The sequence below is a fragment of the Primulina eburnea genome, chromosome 15, assembly GCF_022965805.1.
Source record: "Primulina eburnea isolate SZY01 chromosome 15, ASM2296580v1, whole genome shotgun sequence".
In the NCBI taxonomy this organism is placed as follows: Eukaryota; Viridiplantae; Streptophyta; class Magnoliopsida; order Lamiales; family Gesneriaceae; genus Primulina; species Primulina eburnea.
The window spans coordinates 3,344,631-3,370,452 of record NC_133115.1 but is presented as its reverse complement, the minus strand read 5'-3'; the positions used below and the strand labels follow the sequence as shown (position 1 = coordinate 3,370,452).

The 25,822-nt window shown below is 40.1% G+C and overlaps 2 protein-coding genes across 2 annotated transcripts; one reads left to right on the top strand and one right to left on the bottom strand.

The window, feature by feature from the left end:
- The first annotated feature begins 5,925 nt into the window (after positions 1–5,925).
- On the top strand, positions 5,926–8,485 carry LOC140814601 (cysteine protease RD19A-like). The gene is made up of 4 exons (XM_073173633.1): positions 5,926–6,433; positions 7,095–7,214; positions 7,376–7,622; positions 8,024–8,485. Exons 1-4 carry the CDS (start codon positions 5,936–5,938, stop codon positions 8,293–8,295), a joined length of 1,137 nt encoding a protein of 378 aa, XP_073029734.1. The 5' UTR covers positions 5,926–5,935; the 3' UTR covers positions 8,296–8,485.
- A 1,363-nt stretch (positions 8,486–9,848) lies between these two features.
- LOC140813965 (uncharacterized) lies at positions 9,849–10,660 on the bottom strand. The gene has a single exon (XM_073172799.1). The coding sequence runs from the start codon at positions 10,596–10,598 to the stop codon at positions 10,026–10,028; it is 573 nt and encodes a 190-aa protein (XP_073028900.1). The 5' UTR covers positions 10,599–10,660; the 3' UTR covers positions 9,849–10,025.
- Positions 10,661–25,822: the final 15,162 nt, after the last annotated feature.

The window sequence follows — 25,822 nt, the reverse complement described above, 5'->3', positions numbered from 1 at the left end:
CAACTTCTGTAATCTTCCACGTGCTTAAAAAAAATGCACTAGTACAAGGAATTGTGATGTCCCAGATGAGATCCCATTTATTTCACAGGAACATAGTTGGAGGAATTGAAGATTTAGCCCAAAAGCCAATGCAAGCAGTAGCTTAAATACCAATGGAGATGGAAAATATTACCTCTTGGGAGTGCCGCCGACCAATCCAAAATAAATTTCCAAGATTTGATGAATATCTCTGCAACTGACTGAGCATATATGTATGAACTGTACTACACATTGAAAGGAAATAAAATATGTAGGCTAGGGACAGTAGGTGTACGTTTTTACACTTGTTTGCCATAATTTGGCAAGTGTTTTTTCCGATGTATAGAGTTGAGAAAGTGGCTTGAAAGCCAAACTTTGTTGGTAAAATGCATTGTTGTTCTTGTGTATGTTGCTTGGGATATATTTGCAGGTGTTTACAATTTTGGCATATCACATTTCTAAAGGAAACTCTGCCAAAATTTTCTTAAAAATTGAACACTTAATATCGACGCAAACCACGCAAGTCAATATGCATCCGCAACTAACGGCCAAACCATATTTTTCGAATAATACTCACCAAAGTTTCAAGATATGCACTAAATGAACTTCTCTTTGTCATCAATTTGGCCAACTAAAACAACGAACACTTTATCCAAAATTAATTAACTACAGCGAAACTCCACGAGCCAGTATCTTTATTTATTTACAAATGCTCCATCATTATTTACAAACAAGGAATGGCTTAAAAGCCTATTCCTCGCATATTTACAGAAACCTTTTGCATGTCAATATTCCATAATTAACCAAAGTGGCTGTCCAGCCCACTTTGTACAATACTCCCTATTTACTCCAACTTTAAGAATCATATGTCTCTGGCTGTCGATTTTTCATCTGAGCCGGAGCTAAGATTAAATCCTCCATTTGTAACTTTTCTTCCTCGCTACCTTCACATTCCTCCTCAAATATTACTTTAGCTCCATCGATATCCCACAACTCCTGAGATTGTACTTCATTCACCAGCTGCTGCAATGTGGCTTTCCATTCGGAAGTTGCAGCGACTTCCATATCTTTTTTAGTGAACTTAGTCATCGACCTCCTCGATAATAGGTCGAACCATGGGTCTAGGAGAAACCATGGCAGTAGGTTTGAGAACCTTCTCAACTATTTCTTTAACCTTTTGAGTATCCATGTACACTGCTCCTGGTTGTCCATTCACCTTGTAGTTACAAAACTTGATTGGACCAAATGCTCCGTCATAATATCTAGCTTCCACGGCATTGGAATTCGATTGATACGGCTGTGAATCAGCCTGTATCACTTCCACTTCATTCTCTTTCCACATTAACAGTAACTGGTGCATAGATGATGGTACACAATGATTGGAGTGAATCCAATCCATCCCTAACAAAGCGTGGAAACTAGCACTGGAATTTACCACGAAAAAGGCTGACATAGAAGATCGAGACCCTACAGTAACATTTGCTGGTAAAACTCCCAAGGTTTTGGTGGATTCTCCAGTAAAAGCTGTCATAGAGACTTCTGTCGGAATCAAATCTTCCACACATTTCCCCAAATTCTGCAGAATTCTGTATGGTAGAATATTGACAACAGATCCACTATCTATCAATACTCTAGATACATTTTTTCCACTAACATGTGCTGTGTTATAAAGTGGTTTGATATGTTTAGTCATTTCATTGATATGTTTCTTCAATACTCTTTTCTCTTCATCATCAAAAACACTGATGCTTTCATTTAAAATATCGGTCTGAGCAGGTTGTGTACCATTTTGACTTTCAGTGAATACTTCGGATTCATCCATCCTTTTGCGTTTGAATTCCTCTGGCAGCATCAACGAGCCAGTGGCACACTCAAATGAAACCAAAATCTGCCCCACTTTGAAAGTAGCCCTCTTGACTGTTTCATTATCTTCATCCGACAATAGATCATCATCTTCCTCCTCATTATCTTCAGTAGCCTTCCTCCCAAATTTTTTCTTCTCTTTAAACGAATCCTCTACCCCAGCCCTACGTTCAGCAGCTTTTTCTCCCAACAAACGTCGTTTTTGGGTTCTAGAAAGAGGCTTTGGGAATTTTGGATGTTCTACTCGCCTCCACACACCATCAGGGATTGCTCTGGGAGGAACAACAAAGCGGGAATTCCTCTCATATTTTTTATCGGTGTTCATAAGAGATGGCCTCTGTATGATCTTATGAAATGACTGCTGGCCACTTCTTTTCTCGTTAGTCATCGACAAAGAATATGGGCTCCTTCTGAGGTACTGGTTCACCGGCATTTTGGCCATGGATTCCCTGTTACACCTCATATTCCTTCGAGTATAATGCAGATCCTCCTTACTGTAATAGCGGTCTTTTCCATGAAAAGCTTCTGTTTTCTTCTCTTTAACCTCAAACATCATTTCCCGAGGCACCCAACATTTCTTTACAGTAATTCTTGGTCTAATGGACATGTCCCTGTTTCCACTCCTCCTCATCTCATTGATCAAGAAGCGCAAGTCAGTACTGCTCATGTTCACATTGGCTATCGGGGGAAAAGGATCTTCATCCACGATCATTGCTTCCTTTTTCTCGGGGAATTTTAGGATTCCCTTGTTTATTCTTTCCTGCAAGACATTCTTGAAAGCCCAACAAGCATTAGTATTATGATTGAATGAATTGTGGTACTTACAGTAATCTCTTCCTTTCAATTCCTCCCTAGTGGGCAGCTTGTGGTCTGAGGGGAATGTTATAAACTTCTCCTTCACCAAGTGATCGAAAATTTCCTCCGTCCTTGATGCATCGAAAGTATAGGGATTTTGTACCGGAGTCATGTTTTTCTTGGAAAATTCTTCATTCTTGCGCTTCAACAGAGGGACAGTGCGTGATCCGGAATTTGCTACTTCTGCCAACGCAATTTCCTCCACTTCCTGGAAATAAGAGCCCACTGTAGACTTTCTTTTATGACTCTCCTCTCGTAACAATTCCTCATACTCTGACACTTTGGCAGCAAGTTCATAAAAATCACGGAATTCCATCCCTTGGAACTTCTTTCTAAGTTCAAAATCAAGTCCTCGCTGTGCCATCTTTACGTACTCTGATTCGGGGAGGAAAACTCGGCATCTGCTTCTCACCTTCTTGAATTCGCAAATAAAATCATTAGCAGATTCCCCCGGTTTTTGGACCACCCTTGACAATTCCGCTATACTGATCTCCGGCATTGTTCTGAAGAATTGTGTATGGAACTGACGTTCCATATCATGCCAAGTCATTATAGAGTTCCGAGACAGCGTTGCATACCATGTGAAAGCAGTGCTGGTCAAGGAATTGGGGAACAAACGTAACTTGTAATTACAAAAGTTCTCCAAATTTGCCAATTCCCCGCACTGAATTGTAAACCTGGCCACATGTTCTATGCTGGACTGACCGTCTTCCCCGGAGTATAATGTGAAGTCTGGAATGCGGTATCCTCTTGGATAAGGGTTGTCACGATCCACAACATCAGGATACGGTTTATGGAATTCTGGTCGGTTGATTGGCCTCACTCCTGGACCATACAACTCTTGAATAACATCACGTACCATCTCAAAATCCACAACTGGAGTTTGCCGTAACTGGTAAGGAGGATAGATTGCCCCCCGAGTGTTATTCCCTGAACCTGGCGCTGGAAATCCACGCATTCCCCCATCACCATACATCCCTGGATGTGAGTTAGGAGACGTCACGGAGAACACATTACCAGCCATTTGTTGGCCATTGTTGCAGTTTTGGAACTTCAATCCCAATTCTTCATCCCTCTTGTGCGGAGGAGTGTATCTCCCTCCCCTGGCAGATTCTGGAATTCGTGTTTCCCTCAAGCGGCGATTTTCACCTGCTTGAGAAATTCCTGATCCCTGGCCTTGATCTTTTAGCAATTTAACGTCAGTTTCTTGGAGTTCAGCATTTTCTGGTGTAATAGCCTCTCCTCTTACAGATTTTCTCCATTCCTTCATTTCTGCCACAAATTCCATCATAACAGTAGAGAAAGTTTGGGTCATTTCTCTGAGATCACTGCGGATGTTTTTCTCCATGGCCAACATAAAGTTCAGTGAAGGTCCATCACCACCAGAAATAGCAATTCCTTCCTTCATAGTCTCCTCCTCGAACTGGTGAACAAGTCTTTCAACAGTTCTTCCATCTGCATCAGTTTCTTCTTCCTGTGAGCGATGAACTTTCCCCTGTGATGGAGGAATTCCCTCATTCTTCTCAGTACGCTTTGGAGGCATTTGGTCCCACCGGGCGTGCCAACTTGTTTGTCACGAAAATTTGCGGGTGTGCCAGGCACGTGTTCGTGCCGAATTTGTGAAATAATCTGACTTCTAATCAAACGTTGCGAATCTCGATTCGATCGTTTGTTATAATTCCTTCGAAATGGCTCCAAAAATAAGAACGTGAAACTAGGAAAATAATGAATTAAAGGGGGAATTTATAAACAACATCAACATTTGTTATGTTTTTATAAATTCGAACGAAGAATTTACAATAAACTTGAAGGAACATGCTAAAATCTATGGAAATTGATTACTGAAAATAAAAATAGCGACAAAAGAAATGTGAGAATTTTTGCAGAGAGCTTGCTGTAGCTTTTTTGTGTGTAGTTGTTGAGAGAGCCATTCTGATGTTTCTGTCTTCTTTTTGTTTAGTTGTCCAGAGCAGTTTTGCAATCTTCCATGATCACTGGACATAGATCGTGGCTCATCTTCCTCAACTTCCACGATCATTGGTGGACCAAGCCCTCAACTGCTCAAATATTTTGACTTGATGGACTTTAATTTCATGAGCCTTCAAATTATTTGGGTTGACACAATTTGGGCCTAACAACTATATATAAAAAAGTTGATGTTTTTAATTGTTCAATTTTGTGACACTAATTAATTTTTACCAGAATATATTATTATGACACCAATTAGTTTTTTACGAAAATACCTTATACAAGTTGTCTGCCTTAGGAGTAAGCACAAACTCGAATTGTGTGCTTTCTTCGTACAACTGTTGATTTAGATAAAAAAAAATATTTTTCATATAATTTACTCATAACTATAATATCTAATATACTTTAAAAATTCAAAATTGTATATAATATCTCTACAAATCACATATTTAATATAAATAGATTATTCATATCCAAATAATAGTTAAAAACATAGCAAAATTCTGTAAATCAATTTGATCTATTAAATATCATGATCACGATTCATATATATAACAATCATTATTTCACATGTATCCCGTATGTTTCTTTCGCTAATATAATATTATTAATTTCTTCAAGTAATAAATATACAAGGCAAAAACTTATGTGAAACGGTATTATGGGTCGTATTTATGAGACAGATCTCTTATTTGGGTCACCCATGAAAAAGTATTACTTTTTATGCTAAGAGTACAACTTTTTACTGTGAATATGGGTAGGGTTGACCCGTCTCACAGATTATGATCCGTGAGACGGTTTCACATGAAACCGACTCAATATACAATGGGATAAATCGTGATTCTCAATTTTTTTTTTACAATAATAATGTTTTACATCTATACTATATTATAAAACATTATAGGAAGCTATTCGTTTTTATTATTTTACATTTGATTTATTATATAAAAATAATAATATTTTACATTTGATTTATTAAAAAAAAATATTAATAATTCATGAAACTAATTCAGAAGTCGGATATTATCCATAGAAAATGTAATGGGTCACTCGAATGACCTAATTATTTAAATTTGTTTACTTTAACCAACTAAAGAAGTAAAGTTACAACAACCATTCCACGTACCAATAATATTCCGGCACGTGTCCTATTTCAGTCCCCCCACTTCCCCTTTCCCTCCCTATAAATACGCCATATACGAAGGGTCAAGAAATGAACTCTCAAAGCGCTATGGCTGGAAATTTTGCTTCCTTTTTCCTCTCCTTCCTCCTCATCGCGACGTCGTTTCGATCCACCCTTGCTGAATATGGCATCACCGATGGCGTCGGAGCGGCCGAAGATCTCTTGATCCGTCAGGTGGTGGACGGCGGAGAGGACGGCGTATTGGACGAAAACTCCTTGCTGAATGCCGATCATCACTTTGCGATCTTCAAGAGGAAGTTTAACAAAGCGTATCGTACGCAGGAGGAGCACGATTACAGGTTCTCGGTTTTCAGGGCTAATCTGCACCGAGCCAGGAGACATCAGAAGCTGGATCCTTCCGCCGTTCATGGCGTCACGCAATTTTCTGATCTCACGTCGCGTGAGTTCCGCAGTCAGTTTCTTGGTGTGAACAGGAGGTTACGATTACCTTCTGACGCTCACAAGGCGGAGATTTTGCCGACGAATGATCTGCCGACGGACTTTGATTGGAGAAATCATGGTGCTGTTTCGCCGGTGAAGAATCAGGTGCGCGTAGATTTATTTTCTTTTTTCAAAGTTTTTTATTTGAACATTTTTTACATTTATTCTGTTTGATTTAGAGTCGATTCGACTCAATATTTAATCGTTTCATACCCGACAACAGACCTAGTCATCTTCTGGGCGGTTCGATTTAGTTTTTGCAATATGCAAAGTATCAAACCAGGGCACGTTGATTCAATGAACGACTCGATTCATCATATAATTGGTTGATTTAAGCGTAACGTCAGAATTAAGTACTTAACAGTTTTGCAGGATCAAATGCAGGATCACATGCATCGTCTTATTATTATTTTAAACCGGCTAAATTTCTTCAGCTGTTTTCTCTACAATAGATAATCAAGAGTAAAAAGAAGCCACTGGCTTCATTTTCTGTTTGATATTTTATTTTTACAGCGATGAGGCATATTCTAACAGGTGCGACCTAATATATAGAAATGACTGATCTGTCGAACTGTTGTATTTTTTAGAACAATTTGAGGCGGAAACTCTGTTTTTTTTTTTTTTGCTTTTTTCACATGCTTGATTGTTCCAAAGACATCAACAAATTAGTTCAGTGGCCGAGTTTGTTTGGACAAGGGTTGTTGATTTAAAGACATTGTTTCGAATTTATCTTAATTTTGTAACTGCTGCGTGATTGATTGGATAGGGTTCTTGTGGATCGTGCTGGTCTTTTAGCACAACCGGAGCAATAGAAGGTGCCAATTTTCTTGCAACTGGAAAACTCGAGAGCCTCAGTGAGCAACAGCTTGTGGATTGCGACCATGAGGTTTGTATACTTCAATTTTACCCGTATCTCCAAAGGCAGAGCAACAAAAACGAACAATCTTCCTCTTTTCAAATAAAAAAAAATCAACTTTCTTTGATATTCAAGGAAAATATATATATGTATCTGACCTTCAAAGACTCCATGTTGTGTACTTTCTTTAGTGTGATCCCGAAGAAAAGGATTCATGTGATTCAGGCTGCAATGGTGGGTTGATGAATAGCGCTTTTGAATACACCCTTAAAGCTGGTGGACTCATGCGTGAAAAAGACTACCCGTACACCGGCACGGACCGTGGATCTTGTAAATTTGACAAGACTAAGATTGCTGCAAAGGTTGCTAACTTTAGTGTAGTGTCCCTTGATGAAGACCAAATCGCAGCCAATCTTGTCAAGCATGGTCCTCTCGCTGGTATGTATCTGCTCTCCTTTACATCATTTTCATGTTCAAGTGGCAATATGAAATCCAGTCATGATTGCTATTACGTGAGCAACCAAATAGTAAATTGATTGAACCAGATTTTCCAACGCTTAGATTTTGGATTTGAATCGAACCGGGGGCATGTAAAAATCAAGAATGGTAAATTTTTGTTTGAAGTAAAAAAATCAAGATTGCTACATCAAGCAGGAGATTAAAAACCAATTAGCCATCTAAATGAGTTCCCTAATTCCAATTTCAGCACTTAGTATTTCGACAAACATTCAGCCAACCATCTCATCAAAATATCGCCTGATTTTACTATATGGACTCCATAGAATTGCATTTCAAATAGAATTATGTGACATCAACTGCTCCTTGGTCTCTTAATGCAGTGGCTATCAATGCGGTGTACATGCAAACATACATGAGGGGAGTTTCATGCCCATACATATGTTCAAAGCAATTGGATCATGGTGTTCTGTTGGTTGGTTATGGTGCATCTGGCTACGCTCCCATTCGAATGAAGGAAAAACAATACTGGATCATCAAGAATTCTTGGGGAGAAAATTGGGGTGAGAATGGGTATTATAAAATCTGTCGTGGCCGCAATATTTGTGGGGTGGATTCAATGGTCTCAAGTGTTGGGGCTGTTAAGTACCAGTAACTCACACTAGCAGCATATCTATTGTAGTTAATTTACTCTATTGTCTCACACCAACCCTGTAAATAGAGGTGAGATTGTATTGGATTATATTATTGGAAGAACAAATTTGTAAGAAGTCGATTTACAGAGAAATTACAATGTTTATGCAATGTTTGTTTGCTTTTTGAATCAAGGTGTTAATCTTTGCTCTCCTCAAAAAAACAAGAAGAGATCGAATTGTAATCTGTACTATTTCTCCAGTAAGATCTTATTTAGTTTCTTCATACAATATATTTTGAATTTATAATTATAGTATGATTTTGTATGTAACATAGTTAGTGAAATAACTAACTACTCAGGTCAAATAATTAGACCAAACATTTATACACATGCATTGCGGAATTGGTCTATGCCAGGTCCAAGAAGAACTCCATGGGTAACTTACATAATTTATGTATGAAATTAGGCCAAACGATTTATTGGCTGGAATAAACTCTAACAATCACACGAAGATGAGATGCCGATCGACAATAAGCAACGAGCAGTCCATGCACAAAATGTATATGCTCTTGACTTCACCAATAAATTTGACGCCCCCCTCGAAGGGAAAAGGCACAAAAGAACTATAAATGTTGTCCAACGATCAACGGTTTGCCAAGTTTCTTCTCTACCCGAGCATTTCTCAAGATTAACTCATGTCTTAATCCTTCACTTTTGATTTGGAGTAGTCTTCATCAAGCCACACTCCTCCACCATCGACTGAAACTGGCTCTCTCTCTCTCTCTCTCTTGCCGATAAGTGAAGATTCCACCTTAATAAACCAATGTTTTCCCCGGGAATACGATTACCGGAGAGGGGGGTGGAGATCTCATGGCATCATAATCCTAAAATAAACTTTTGGGCTGTGGATACCTATACCCTAGTTATCTACATGCACAAAACTTCTATCTATATCTGTTCAACCGAGTATGAAGAAGAGGCATCCGATATTTGACTTTTCATCAGATGGATGATCTTTACACACTTTGAACCTATATATAATCAACTAAATGGAAAATCAAAGTTGGCTTCTGATCTGTAATTAGCTAGGAAATGTACAACCTGAAATAATTCTATGATAGCCCAAGCATCAAGCAAATCGGTAAATAGAACTTCGGCGAGTTGCCAACGTTTTCGACATTAAATCCCCCAAAAAATAACACGAAAATCATCAGGAGATACAAAATCCAAAAAGAAAAACATTTTAGATGCAAAAGTTTCTCAAACTTATTAGTGATTCCAAAATCATTGCCTAGAGAAACCATTCTCAAAGTTTATTAAAAAGTAGGAACCTGTCTGAGATCTTAGCATACAGTCAGCATCAAAACCAAGGCATGTCAAGATCCAAATAGCCATGTCGATTCACATCAAGAATCAGATATCTCCATTCAAATATCCATACATTCAACAAACCAAACAAAACAAGCAAACAACTTGATGTACCAAGAACTCTGAACAAAAAACTTTGTAAAAACGTATCCATATTTGAATCCAATCATGAGAATGATGAAATTTATTGCTTAACAACATATCTACACACTTTAAAAGTCGAAGATATCTGAATTATAAATCTTCACTGAATTAGATTGTCAAATATCCATATTCACATACACAAGCACGTCAGCCACTAATAGAGGAAACAGATTAATCAGTAGCAATATCCAATCACAATCAGCACTAATCCAAATCTAACATACAGATTTTTCCCCCGATTAAATGTAGTAGTGCTGCACACCGAGGCCATGCTTTCCATACAAACATCCAGGCCTGTTGTGGTAATGTGGCAGCCTCTTCGATTTGCTGACTTTTGGCCCACCTCGCTTCCCCATCTTCCTTATCCTCTGCTTCCCAAATCTGTCCTTCAGTTTCCATGGAATCAACTCGTCATCCACGTCGTCGTCGTCGTCATCATCATCCATACCACCATCCTCCTCCTCATCACCAGCATCATCATCATCATACACATGAAGACCTATCACGTCTTCAACAGGAAAACACACCACGGGCTGAGGTGAGACTGAAAGCGATTGCATGGAGATGACGTCGTCCAGATGTGAGACATCACGCAGGTCTTCCTCTCCGTTGTGATCCTCCTCAGTCTCGCCGCCGATGGAGTCATCGCAATCGCTGATAGCGTCATCGCTGTTGAAGGAGTAGAGGTCTTCGTCGTCAGAGAGAGAAGGGGTGACGAGCTCCCAGGCGGTGAGGTCCTCGACGGCGTCGTGCCGGTGGGTGGAGCTGTATCCTCCGTTGTTGGCCATGGATTTCCTCAAAATATTCAACATTTCTCGATTCCTCCGGAATGGGAACTTGTTGCGGTTTCTCGGTTTTCCCCCTTCCCCTCAGCTGTCACGCTGCTTTATGGAAAAAAATTACATTGGGAATTCGCGTTTAGCCCTTGAATTACTTTATGTTTCACTTTGCACCATTACACATTTACACCAACAAATTACTAGAAATTAATTTTTTTTTGGTATTTTCATAAAGATAAGTCTATTTTGAGACAGTTTTACGAATAATTATCGGATCAACTCTATTGATATTCCTAACAAAAAATAATACTCTTAACATAAAAAATAATATTTTTCATGGATGCCCCAAATAAGATATCAGTCTCACAAAATACGGCTCGTGAGACCGTCTCATACAAATATTTATCTTTTATTAAATAATAATATTTGGAGAAGTTCGAGAAACCAATGTCTCAAATTGATTTGAGATCTTGGTTCGATATCTAATTATAATAAACTCATTCTTCACCTCAAAAATTTGTGCATCTTTTTTACAAAAATATACACTTCTTCAATCCTAATTATATAGATTTATTTTCAATTGTTTCAAATATGTAGTAATTCTATATTTAGTATCATTTTTCTTGCATCTTTTGGTCTTAGGAACATACCACCATTTTTTAAATGAATAAAATAATGATAAAATAAAATTTTGTTTGTAAATTTTGTTTTTCATTAATTTTCTTTGATATGTGTAAAAATAAACAAGTTTATATATTTTAATGCATAATATTGTTGGGTTAATTTTGATATATATATATATATTTTTTTTTCAAATATTTTTCAATCAATCAATAATATAAAAAGGACTCGTGTGTTTATCATTTAAAATTAAAAACATTACCTTTTGATTCGAATAGTGAAAAGCTTGTATGGTGCAAAGTGCAAATTGTCGATTTACCCATTTAAAATCGGAAGAAAAGCCAAATGAAAATTGGCTTTTTTCTGAGTCACGTGGCAGTTATTCATTTCTTATTGGCCACGCGTGTTGAATCAAGATTTTATTGGTTCATTTTACGTGGCGAAGGTAGCTTACGCAAGAAGTTGTCCTCTCCGCAAGAAAAATATTGTCGTGATTGACGAATTATTTGTAGAAATCAACAAGGGTGACTTACGTTTCAGTACCCAAATCTTCAAAATTTTGTTTCTGCTACCTAGTTTCCAAAATTATCCTTCAACTTTATATTTAATTAATTGATTTCTTTTTTTTAGATAATGGCCCATCATGCTTCCGTAAAATAAATTAAATCTTATACCTTTTTGACCGGAATACCGTCGGGTTATATCCACCGTATTTTACAGACTGCTCCTCACAGCCCAACCACGCGATCGCAACCGATGGTTACTGACATAGATTCCTTCAGCAGCACTTGGCACAACTCTAATTCGTTTCCTACCTTAGAGTGTACAATATAAAATAAAATTTTGAAAATAATATATGAGAGGGGCTAAGAGCAAAGATCTCTTTTATTCAAACACAAACATTTTTTTTATTACATAGTAACCTCCTGTAGAGGAGGAAAAACTTGTTTAGCTACTAATAGTAGCTGAACTCACTACACTCATAAACTTGAAAGAAAATATTACAACTGGTTTTTGAAGAAAAATGAAGAGGTTGATCGATGCCTTCATCTTCCTTCTACTTCTTTATTTATAGAAGGCTTCTTCGGATTTGAAACTTCGGACTTCAAATCTTTGATAAGCCTTTACAGCTTGCATATGGACCCTGCGGTGGTTGAGTGATCCTTTTAAGATGGTCCCTCCATCTTTCTTGATTTGTCTTCTTCTAGATTATTAATCTAGAAACAGTCATTTCTTGCAATTTTATCTGTCTGCATAAATAATTTATATGCACTTGGATCAGATCAGCTTGTATTTCTTTTCTTGTTTCTTTGAGCTTCTTATGATATTCTTTGAAATTTTTCAACTCTTTTCTTGTTCCTTTAGTCCTTTTCCTGGAAACTCTGAGATATGCAAAATACATTTTGTTTCCAAGTTTGGTTTAAGTCTGGTGTGAGTTACTGGTTCCCATTTGGTCTTATTTATAGATTTATTTGGGTCCAGTTTCTCGTCTTTTTATTAGAATTTTCTTATCTTTAAAGATAAGGCATCCAATGTCCTTTGTCATTTTCCACCGATTATTGGTGGTCCTTTTCTTTTTCCACCGATTATTGGTGGTCCTTGAATTCCACTCACATGATTTTTCACATGGTGGTCCTTCTTTTCTTGGTGGGATGCTCACATGTTCCTTTTAACTTTGTCGAAGAATCTTTGGCTTTTGGTTTCCTTGAGGAAAACGTGAATGTGGTCCATTCGCACTTGTACTTGTATCGGTAAAGTGTTTCCGATCAGATCTCGGTTTGAATCCTTTACCGAATTCCGGTTCCTTCTGGTTTGGCATTCTGGACAGATGTTTTCAGACCATCTTCCTACATGTGCCATATTACAGAATTTTCGGCGAGTCTCTTTACTAGCCGGCAGCTTGCTGTTCCACAAAAGATTTCTCTTTTTCTCGAATAGATCTTCTGCAAAACTTGTAGTTTTTCCTGTCATGGTATTTAACAGGAATGATCCGTTCACTGAATGATTATAGAATTTGAACGGAAACTTGACCTTGTCCATCTCAGTGAGACAGACCCATAGACCCCAAGCTCTTCTGGTAGACATATCATCTTCAGAAATTGAAGCAACCAGGGGTGTTTCTTCTGTTGGAGGATCCTTGATAAATTTTTGGACATTTGTATCCGGCCTCCTTAGCTTGATGAAATGAAAGGCTTCATGAGAACCCTTTCCTGCTGGTTCTGGTGCTGCACTAAAGAAGTATAGCTCCAAAACATCTCCTCTGGACAAATAATAATTGTTTGCCCAAGTTTCGTGAACAGCTTCCTGGATCCATTTTGGTAGACCTGATATTTCCGAAAAACTGGGTGATGTCGTATGAACTGAGGCAAGAGCCCCAAATTCATACCATGCCTTGACCTCCTTTGGATATGAATTTTGTTTCATCCATACCCTTGGATATTTTCCTGAAACATCAACCCTATTGGTAGCTGGGTTAATGCCATTTCTTGTTTTTAATTTCTCCCAATTCTGCTGATAGACCTGAAATGGAGAAATTGTTGATTCGTTAATACCAACCTTAGATTTGTCTTTGTCAATACGAGGCCTAAGGTTGATCTCTCCCTCTTCAATCCCCAAGGTGAAGGGTTGACTTGATGACTCAAGATAAGGATCAGGAGTCTCAATTTTGTTTCAGCCGACTCATCTGGTGATGATCCCGACTTAACACTTGTGCAAGGGGTATTTGAATCCCCCGCTACAGGTATAGAGTCCTGTACTCGAAAACTCTCCATTTGGGAAACCGGTGGCTTCTCAATGCCTTGGAGGATAGCCTTTGCATTACAGACCATAACTGAGTATATGCCTGTAAACAACCTGTAATTCGATCAGAGACAATTCTCTTATCAGCTTGTTGTAGCCTTCCCGCAACTTCTGCGTTAACGGCCAACTTGTTAAACTCGGTTTGAAGCATTTCAAGGTGTTCCCTCAAATGCCTCTGCATCTTGATAATAGCATCAATATCAATGCTATCCATCTCTTGTTAAAAAATCTGCAAGAATATTTTCATGAGATTTAATTATCACAATATCAAAAATATAATTCTGACATAGTGCTTGCCATCGTAATAATCTAGCCTTCTCAGGTTTAGACTCAATTCTATTCCTTAAAAAAGTTTTAACTTGTGTGTTATCAACTTTTAAAGTGAATTTCTTTGCAAGTAGAAATAATGGCCATTTTTCAAAAGCCCTCTTTACTGCATAAAATTCCTTTTCGTTGATATGTCATCTTATGGCTTCTGCATCTGAAAATAACCCACTACAATATCTGCAGGGTTGTTCTCCTTCTGGGGTGAGCTTCGTAAGAACTGCTGCCCACCAATGATCACTAGCATCAGTATATAATACCAGATCATCTTCATCTTGAGGAATAGCCATTTTCGGAAGATTCTTGCAAACCTCCTTTAAATGGATAAGTCCTTTAGTGTGTTCGTCTGTCCATATAAATTTAGCATCTTTTTTCAATAATGGACTGAACACCTTCCTGTGTTTTGCTAGGTTTTTAATAAACATCCCAGCAAAATTAACAACCCCTAAAAAACTTTGAAGTTGCTTCTTGTCTTTGAGATTTTCTGGAAAATTCTGCACCTTTTCTACTATGTGTTCTTGCAGAATTATTCCTGACTCATCGATTTCAATTCCGAGGAATTCAATCTTTAGCAATGACTGCTTTCTTTTCAGATAAAACCAGTCCTTCTTTCTTGCAAACATTAGAGAAAATCTCCAAATGTTTAACATGTTCATTCATATCTTTGGATGCTATTAAAACATCGTCGATGTAAACGAACATAAACTTGAAATAATCTTTGAAAAGATTATCCATCTTTCTTTGAAATATTTGGGGTGAGTTAGCCAATCCCATTGGTAATACTTCCCAAATATAATGTCCTTGAGGTGTGGAGAAAGCTGTGAATTTCTTGCTTTCTTCCTCTATCCGAATTTGATAAAATCCGGACTTACAATCAAATTTAGAGAATATCTTTGCATTGCGTATGCAACTGATTAGATGTTCTCTGCTTGGTATAAAATACCCATCAAACTCCAGAATTTTATTAATTTCTTGATAATTAATAACTACTCTGAGTTTTCCTCGTTTAATCTCACCATGATTCCTTACCAGAAAACCTGGACTGCTATATGGTGACATACCTGCTTTGATCAAACCAAGGTCCAAATGTTCCTTGATTATTAACTGCATATCCCTTTGATCAATGATGTTCATTGGGATGGGTTTACAACGGACAAATTCATACTCTTTGCCTTCCTTGATCTTAAGGCAAGCCTTGAGTTGATTTTTGTCCCACCATGCCAAGGAATCTTCGTTATAGTTTTCTTTGATCCTCTTCTTGACATCTTCCAGTGATACCTTAGCTTCAAACTCTACTTCATTTTTTTGTAGAGTTATCTTAAGGCATTCTATATCTTCTGGTTGGAGTACTTGATCTGCTCTTAACTGGAGCATTGTTTCTCCAAACCGTCTTGAATCTTTCATTTTTGGGTTCAGAAGTTGTCCTGAATCACCACGCTTGCTGCGAAACTGGATCGGCAATTTTCTGTAAAAAGCCTCTCGAAGTCTCTGGACTATGATTTTGTGAGCACATGGTGTCGTGAACACTAATCTTCTAGTCTCATTTTCTTGTGTATAGGACTTGAACATTTGTAGGAAATTATTTCCTAACAATATGTCAGCTCCTGTATCATGAAAATAAATTGGTGGTGTCTTTACTTTGTACCAAGGTGTTTGTCCTGCACCGCCAATCATAATTTCAGTCATCTTAATCCCTTTACATAAGATTAAGATTCTTCTGGAAAAATCTCTTCCAGCAATCTTTGGTAACTCTTCTTCCAAATTATTTGGAAAGATTCCTCTTTTTGCTGTGCAGATTTCAGCCCCTGAATCAATATAAGCAGCAAAGTATTCTGCCTTATATTGTTCATATAACATCCCTATTGAATGTATATGGAGAATAGACTTGTGGTCATTGGATTTTCCACATCTTATCGTCTGCCATAAACTCCATTCCATACTCTAGACGTTTCCAAGGTTTGTGTTCCTCGAGAAACTCTAATCCAAGAATCAGTCGTTCTGATTCTTTACCTGGAATCCCTTGGATCTGGACTTCCAATTCTCCGATATTAATCAGTCCTTGGTAAGTTCCTATCGTAGGTTGTTCCAAATAGTATATGGTATTACAAGGAAATTGATTCCTTTGTTTCGTAATATCAAATACTATTTCAACTTCTTTCCACCCTTCTGGGTATCTAAGTTTTCCTATTGTAGAAAAACTTTTTAGCTCCTGTTGGGTTTCTATGACAGGCTTTTTATCACATTTGTAACTTGTAATTCTATCTCCTTGAAAAGATAGTCTTCTTGATTCCAATCTAAGACTTTGATTCCTCTGTAGAATCGGTTTGTCTTGGATCTAGATATCTGTTTCCTGTATTAACGGAAACTCTACTCGTTCTGGATAAATTGCCTGAGCAACTTTTCCAAATATCTCAGGGATTTCAATAAACTCATTTATAATAAACAGTTCAGAATGATGTGTATTAGATAGAGCATATGAAATTTGATAGGTAATAGAATATGGCCTATTACCTTCTTTCATCAGCCTTTTTTCCTTGAAGTTCTGATGCAATGTCAAGGCTCGGCTGAAATCTCGATCTGCCAGGTTGTAGGCTATCCTTGGATAGATTACTCCTACAATTTTTCCTGCACAGAGGTTTCCTGAGATTGTTCCCAGTACTGAATCTTGTAGATTCCCCATTCTTTTATCGCATATAGCAATATCAATTGGTGAATCTATCCCTTCTTTGAAAGTAGCCTTTATCATAATTTGGATTGCTCCGATATGAATCCAGGACATAGTCCTTGCTACTTCTATCTTGAGTTTTTGTAATTCCTCCTTAATTTCTTCGGAAGGAATTAACTGCATCTCCATTCTATTTCCTGTAAGTTCCATCGAGATTGCCATTTCCCTTCTAGAAACTTTATAGATTAGATGATGCTTTCTGTTTCTTAGGCCAAGACTTCCTAAGAACTTTTCTACCTGTCCTGCAGAGAAACCTTGATATCTCTGTAGACTCGGATTTTCTCTCATGATTCTTTGAACCATGTTATGGGAGATTGTTGTCTGGCTGAAAAATCCAGACAGATCTTCATGTGTTTCGTGTCGAAACACCTCGTCTTCAGTCAGATTCCGACTCTGTTCCATCAGATTCTTCCTGGCTTAAGACTTCTTCTTCTTCATATATACTTTCATCTGAGGCGATGTCCTCAAATCGGTATACTTGAATAAGATCTTGGTAGTAAACTGCTTCTTCAATATCCGGTGTAGGATCAAAGCATTTAATACCTCTTTTGTCATTTTCTGGACAGTTGATCGAGATATGACCTCTTGCTCCACATGTCCAGCAATTGCAATCCTTGAAACTTTCATTAGCCCGAGTATGAGCTCTTCTGAAAGTTTTCTTTTTAGGTGTTCTTCCTGTGCTTCGAGATGTACTCGATGCTTGGGATGATATCCTACTCCTTGATGGTCCGCTTCTTTGTCCAAATTTATAAGATCTGGATTTCTGTCTAGACCATACAGTTCTTGGTTTCCAAGAACTTCTTACACTTCGTGCATAAGGATGAGTCCTAAAACTTTTCCTTTTATACTTCTGTGGTTTACTTCTAATGATTGTTGGAAGATCATTTTCCTTATAACACAAAGGAGTTCTTTTGTTGATACCCCTTAAACGTTTGTAATTCTTTTGTAATGCTGCCATATGACACCATTCTGCCAATTTTCCTTTGAGGAAAGAGGCTCTTCGTGCCAGTGTATCTGGATTTCCAGGTACATATTCCCTTATAAGCATTTCTCTCCAAGGGCTTGGCATTTTTGCGAAGAAAAGCTGCATAGCTATATCTTCTTCGACTCCTGAATTCCATCTATATTTAGTGAATAACATAATGTATTCATCCACCAAACATATGTCATGTAATTCAAGACTATACAGAGCTTGAGTGTATTTTTTCTTTTTCTCTGTATCTTGACTATTGAAATAGTCTACCCCTATAAAATGTGCTTTAAATAGGGTAGCCATTTTTCCAGCGATCTCACTAAGAGATTCACCAGCTAGGACTGACTCCTTCATGTCTAATGAAGTCATGTCCCAAGCAATTTTCACTGATCCCATAAGACTCATTTCCAAAAGTTTAATGAATCCTTCTTTGTTGAGATCGAGGGTTCCTGCTGCAATTCTCATAGCAGATGTCCAATCATCTATGAGATATTCCCTGTTTTTAAAGTCTAATACATCAAGATTAAGCATAACCTCGTAAGGATGTATAGGATCTAAAACAGTTTTCCCATAGGGTGTTTGGTGCAAAGGAATTTGAGTTCTCCTCGCCCTTGTCCCTGCTGGGTGTGATCCTCCACCAGTATGGAAATCAGATTGTGCTTCTCTCATGTTTACATTCTGAGATCCCACACTTTCCCTGGGTGGTTCCTGAGAAGATGACCAGGTTATAGCAGGTGGTGTTTCACCTACTGCAGTGTTCATCTTTAGATCTACAACTTTGAGATTTGCGAAAGATTCCGCAAGCTCTTGTAGATCCTCTAAACCAATCATTTCTAAAGTTGTCATCAGATAAATTTCTTTTCTGAGACAGACTTGATTAGATTGATCATCTTTTCTTCTTCAGTCAAAGGTTTTGATACCACTCTGGCTGTAGTGACCCGTTCCAGAATCACTTACTAATCAGAACTTAAGCATGCAAAATTAACATTTAAAACTGAATCAGGTAAACAGCGGAAAAACAATAATACAACCCAATCGAATCTGTAAGTACAAAATACTTAAACAACCAGATCGAACTAAATACCAAGAACAAATACCAACAACTACAGGTCAACCTCTGCCAGCTCCCTGTCCACTCCCTCCTGGACCGCCCAACCTGAGACCTGCCCCATCGAATAGGGTGTCCAAAACAGAGATAAACCGAGGACGTGAGCATACAACGCTCAGCACCGAAAGCATGAGTATACAAGACTATGACATGCATGTATGCAAAATGTACTGGATACCAGGATCTGGGTATATCGAAATACTGCTCAGACAAATGACGTCAAGGTATGTAGCACTCTGCGCCGTCGCACCAGGAGGTGGCTCCCATACCAAAATAAACCTGTGGATATACCGGTGACCTGACCACCGTCGGCCAACGGGGTCCAACCATCCACAACAAATGAGGGCTGAGCACCCTCTCAACAGGCTATCTCAAAGATAATCAGGCTCAACATGATTATGCAAATGCCGCATAATAAACCATGCATCATATGACAGATAATAATGCAACATATAAACATGCAACACATAGTAAAGCATACTCAATCCTGCTATCTCGGATAGTACTTTCGTACCTCAAACCAGTAGATCCTAGCAATCAGCCCTAGAATCAAGCCTACAATCCAAGTGATACCATATCACTAAACCACATCTAAAAGCCTTAACTAGACTAATAGATACTCCCAAATCTCAAAGGGAACCCAGAACTATACCTGCGTCCGTAGTCAGCCCACTGATGCCGCTAGCCCCCAACTAGAGCACAACTCCGCTACAAAACCAGTAGCTCCCCGCTAGTGCCCGAACCTCGGGAAAAGACTAGAAACCCATCAGAAACGACTAAAACGCTCTGGAACTCTCGGAATTGGCGAGTGAAAAGTGAAGCCTCGCGCTTCTATTTATAGACAACGATCGGACGATCCGATCCACTTCGGACGCTCCGATCCGGTACACTTCGGACGATCCGATCCACTTCGGACGATCCGAACATTGCATGTCTTCCACGTGTCCAGCCACCTGTCTTCGGACGATCCGAACCCTGATCGGACGATCCGAACTCTGACATGACATGACTCGTCTGACTCCGAACAGAACGGTCCATCCGAACCCACTTCGGACGATCCGAACCAACTTCGGACGATCCGAACCCGGTTCGGTCCTTCCGATCCCATCGAAATACAATTAATCCAATAATTAACTCAAATTAGGCATCGGGATACTACATTCTCCCCCTCTAAAAAGGATTTCGTCCGCGAAATCGAGTCTGAAGAATGACAATTCTGAACAACAATACATTCAACTTAAGAATGAATTACAACTGAAAGTACAACTGAAATTACAATCATAACTGAAAATACTACAACTAGAACAACTCTGGATGCTCTGACCGCATGCGACTCTCTAGTTCCCAAGTAGCTTCTTCAGTACCTCGGCGCTGCCACTGCACTAAGACAAGAGGAATAGTCTTATTCCGCAGCACCTTATCCTTCCGGTCTAGGATCGAAACCGGTCTTTCCACAAAAGACAAATGCCGGATTCAGCTGAACTTCTGTTGGATGCAAAACATGAGACTCATCCGCTACGTATCGTCTCAGCAAGGACACATGAAACACATTGTGAACACTAGACAGATACGGTGGCAAAGCTAATCTGTAGGCCAAATCTCCCACACATTCTAAGATCTCAAAAGGACCAATGAATCTCGGAGATAGCTTACCCTTGAGTCCAAATCTCAGAATCCTCCGAAAAGGTGATACCTTGAGAAACACTTTCTCGCCTGCATCAAAATGAAGAGGTCTGCGCTTGGTGTTCGCATAACTCGCTTGTCGATCCTGAGCAGTCTTAATCCGCTGTTTGATCACAAGAACTTTGTCCATGGCCTGCTGAATCAATTCTGGACCCTCGACCTGTCGTTCTCCGACTTCTTCCCAGAACAGAGGAGTACGACAACGTCGACCATACAATGCTTCAAACGGAGACATACCAATACTCCTATGAAAACTGTTGTTGTATGCAAACTCTATCAGTGGCAGATGATCCTGCCAAGCTGGTCCCGAAATCCATCACACAAGATCTCAACATATCCTCAAGAGTACGAATAGTCCTCTCTGACTGACCGTCAGTCTCTGGGTGATATGCAGTACTCAAACTCAAGGTAGTGCCCAAAGCTTGCTGAAAGCTGCCCCAAAATCTAGACGTAAATCGAGGATCTCTGTCACTAACGATACTCACGGGCACACCATGAAACCGTACAATCTCCTGAATGTACAACCGTGCCATCCGATCGAAAGTGAAATCTCTGTTATACGGAAGAAAATGGGCAGACTTAGTAAGTCGATCCACTACCACCCAGATAGCATCTCTATTCCCCACAGACATAGGCAAGTGAGTCACGAAGTCCATCGTGATATGCTCCCACTTCCACTCCGGAATAGGAAGATTCTGTAACAAACCTCCGGGTCGTCGATACTCAGCCTTCACCTGCTGACAGACTAGGCACTTGGAGACATACTGATAAACATTACGTTTCATACCCTTCCACCAAAATCGAGTCCTCAAATCTTTATACATCTTGTTGCTCCCTGGATGAACACTCAACTTGCTACGATGAGCCTGGGACAAAATCTCCTCCCTCAAAGTGTCATCTTCCGGTACAACAACACGACCAGATAAGCACAAAAGACCCTCGGACTGATAGTGGAATCCAGAAGTATTATCTCCATCAGCCAACCGAGCTAATTTCTGAACCTTAGAATCAGACATCTGAGCATCTCTAATCCGAGAATACAAAACTGGCTCGGACAAAATAGTAGCTATACGGATACTCTCTGTTCCCTTCCGATGCTTACAATTGAATCCCATCGAACAGAAATCCTGAATAATCCCAGATACAGCACAAGTCTGAAGAGCAGATAATCTCACCTTGCGACTAAGAGCATCGGCCGTGAGATTCGCAGATCCTGGATGATACTTGATCTCACAATCGTAATCCTTGAGTAGATCCATCCAACGACGCTGACGCATGTTCAACTCAGCCTGAGTGAACAGATACTTCAAACTCTTATGATCAGTGAAGATCTCAAATCGCTCACCATACAGATAATGGCGCCAGATTTTCAAAGCAAAAACGATCGCTGCTAATTCCAGATCATGAACAGGATAGTTTTCCTCATGAGGCTTCAACTGCCTCGACGCATAAGCAATCACATGCTCATTCTGCATCAGAACACACCATAGTCCCTGCAAAGAGGCATCGGTGTAAACACTGAAACCACCAGATCCAGACGGTAAAGCCAAAACAGGCGCAGATGTCAAACGTCTGCGAAGTTCCCAGAAACTCTCTTCGCACTCTGATGTCCATTCAAATGAAACATCTTTCCGAGTGAGCTGAGTGAGTGGCTTAGCAATCTGAGAGAAGTTGACAATGAAACGGCGATAATACCCAGCCAATCCCAGGAAACTGCGGATCTCGGCTACTGTCGTCGGACGCGACCAGTTCAATACCGCTTCCACCTTGCTCGGGTCAACTGAAACTCCCTCGCTAGAAATGACATGACCAAGGAATACAACCCTGTCAATCCAAAACTCACATTTACTTAGCTTCGCATAAAGCTGATTCTCGCGAAGTGTCTGTAAAATAATCCTCAAGTGTTGTGCGTGTTCTTGCTGATCATGCGAATAGATTAAGATATCATCTATGAACACCACAACAAACTTATCCAAGAAATCCCGAAATACCCGATTCATCAGATCCATAAAAACTGCTGGTGCATTCGTCACTCCAAAAGGCATAACCAGAAACTCATAATGCCCATACCGGGTCCTGAATGCAGTCTTCGATATATCTCCCTGATGAACTCGAAGCTGATGATAACCAGACCTTAAATCAATCTTGGAATACACAGAGGTACCTTGCAGTTGATCAAATAAATCATCAATCCGTGGCAACGGATACTTATTCTTTATCGTCGCACGATTCAACTGCCGATAATCTATGCAGAGCCGCATAGAACCATCCTTCTTTTTGACAAAAAGAACTGGTGCTCCCCACGGGGACACACTGGGTCGAATATACCCCTTGTCAAGAAGATCCTGCAACTGCTGTTTCAATTCTTGCATCTCCGATGGAGCTAAACGATAAGGAGCTCTAGAGATTGGTGCCGTGCCTGGCACTAAATCAATGCCGAAATCCACTTCCCGAACGGGAGGAAAACCAGGAATCTCCTCGGGAAAAACATCCGAAAAATCGCAAACCACTGGAATGTCACTGATACCGACACTATCTGCGGACGAATCAATAGCATAGATAAGGTAGCCTTCCCCGCCCGACTCTAAAGCACGACAGGCTTTCAGAGCAGAAACCACAGGCATCGGGGGTCGCGCTCCCTCTCCATAGAAAAACCAACTGTCGCCCTCAACTGGACGAAACTGCACAAACTTCTGATAACAGTCCACAGTAGCTCTAAACACAGTCAGCACATCTATTCCCAGAATGCAATCAAAATCCTCCATCGCAAGAATCATCAAATTAGCAGTTAAAACATTACCCTCAAACTCTAGAGGACAACCCAAAACTAGACGTTTAGCTAGCACCGAATGACCCATCGGCGTGGAAACAGATACCACAACGTCCAAAGAAGTGAAGGGTAATGCATGACGCTTAGCAAATCTCGCCGATATGAATGAATGTGATGCACCAGTATCAATGAGAACGTAAGCAGGTAATCCACATAATAAAAACACACCTGCGATAACTCTCTCGTTCTCCTCAGCCGCCTGATCCTGGTTAAGAGCAAAGACCTGCCCTTGAGTACGCGGTCGGAGGTTAGAACCCTGAGTAGACTGTCCCTGCTGTGGCCTCTGATGAACTGAAGCCTGAGAACCAGATCCTGATCCTCCGCCCGTCTGTGGACAATCTCTCTTCATGTGGCCCATCTCACCGCACTTGTAACAAACACCCGCAACCTTGCGACAACGCTCCGTCGGATGATCCTTCCCGCAGTGCTGACACGGGCCCCTCTTCTTCCCAAAATGGTGAACTCCTCCAGATCCAGAGGAAGAAGAAGTAGATCCAGCCTTCTTAAATGCTTGGGCGCGGGGACCCAAAGAACTAGTAGGACGAGCAGACTGCATGGCTCGACCTCTCAACAAACTGCCCTCAGCCTGGCGACAACGATTTACAAGGCCCTCATACGATGTCGGATCATCGCAGACAACAACCCGATCATAAATCTCCTGATTGAGGCCCTGAAGAAAATGGTTATACTTGGCACTAGCATTGTCACTGACATGCGGAACATACGGAAGCAACTCAAAGAACTTCTGCTGATACTCATCAACAGACAAACTTCCCTGCTTCAGATTGATCAACTCAATCGCCTTGGTCTGCAGAAGAGCTGGCGGAAAGTAAAGCAACATGAAAGCGGCTCGGAAATCGGCCCAAAGAACTCGACCCTGTCGCTGAACTATCGGTGCAGAGGTAGACCTCCACCACTTGCGCGCACCACCCTCCAGCAAGAAATCAAGGGTATCAATCTGCTGCTCCGCCGAGCACTGAAAAGTCTTGAAGCAGCTCTCCATCCTCTCAAGCCAGTTCTCCGCAACATCCGGAGTCTCACCGCCCGAAAGAGGTTTCGGCCCCATCTGCAAGAACCGATGCATACTAAAACTCCGAGGACTCATCACGACGGTGTTGACGACGTTCTCGATGCTCTCGACGACGCTCCCGATCGTCGCGGTCTCCCCAGCGTCCAATGCTGCCATGACTACTAGCATCGTCGTCAAAACCAGACATTCTAGCTACAAAAGTTACCAGAGATTAAACCCAAAAGAACAATTCTAAATCCCAAAATCTTAATGCATGCTCTGATACCATAAATGTAGTGACCCGTTCCAGAATCACTTACTAATCAGAACTTAAGCATGCAAAATTAACATTTAAAACTGAATCAGGTAAACAGCGGAAAAACAATAATACAACCCAATCGAATCTGTAAGTACAAAATACTTAAACAACCAGATCGAACTAAATACCAAGAACAAATACCAACAACTACAGGTCAACCTCTGCCAGCTCCCTGTCCACTCCCTCCTGGACCGCCCAACCTGAGACCTGCCCCATCGAATAGGGTGTCCAAAACAGAGATAAACCGAGGACGTGAGCATAAAACGCTCAGCACCGAAAGCATGAGTATACAAGACTATGACATGCATGTATGCAAAATGTACTGGATACCAGGATCTGGGTATATCGAAATACTGCTCAGACAAATGACGTCAAGGTATGTAGCACTCTGCGCCGTCGCACCAGGAGGTGGCTCCCATACCAAAATAAACCTGTGGATATACCGGTGACCTGACCACCGTCGGCCAACGGGGTCCAACCATCCACAACAAATGAGGGCTGAGCACCCTCTCAACAGGCTATCTCAAAGATAATCAGGCTCAACATGATTATGCAAATGCCGCATAATAAACCATGCATCATATGACAGATAATAATGCAACATATAAACATGCAACACATAGTAAAGCATACTCAATCCTGCTATCTCGGATAGTACTTTCGTACCTCAAACCAGTAGATCCTAGCAATCAGCCCTAGAATCAAGCCTACAATCCAAGTGATACCATATCACTAAACCACATCTAAAAGCCTTAACTAGACTAATAGATACTCCCAAATCTCAAAGGGAACCCAGAACTATACCTGCGTCCGTAGTCAGCCCACTGATGCCGCTAGCCCCCAACTAGAGCACAACTCCGCTACAA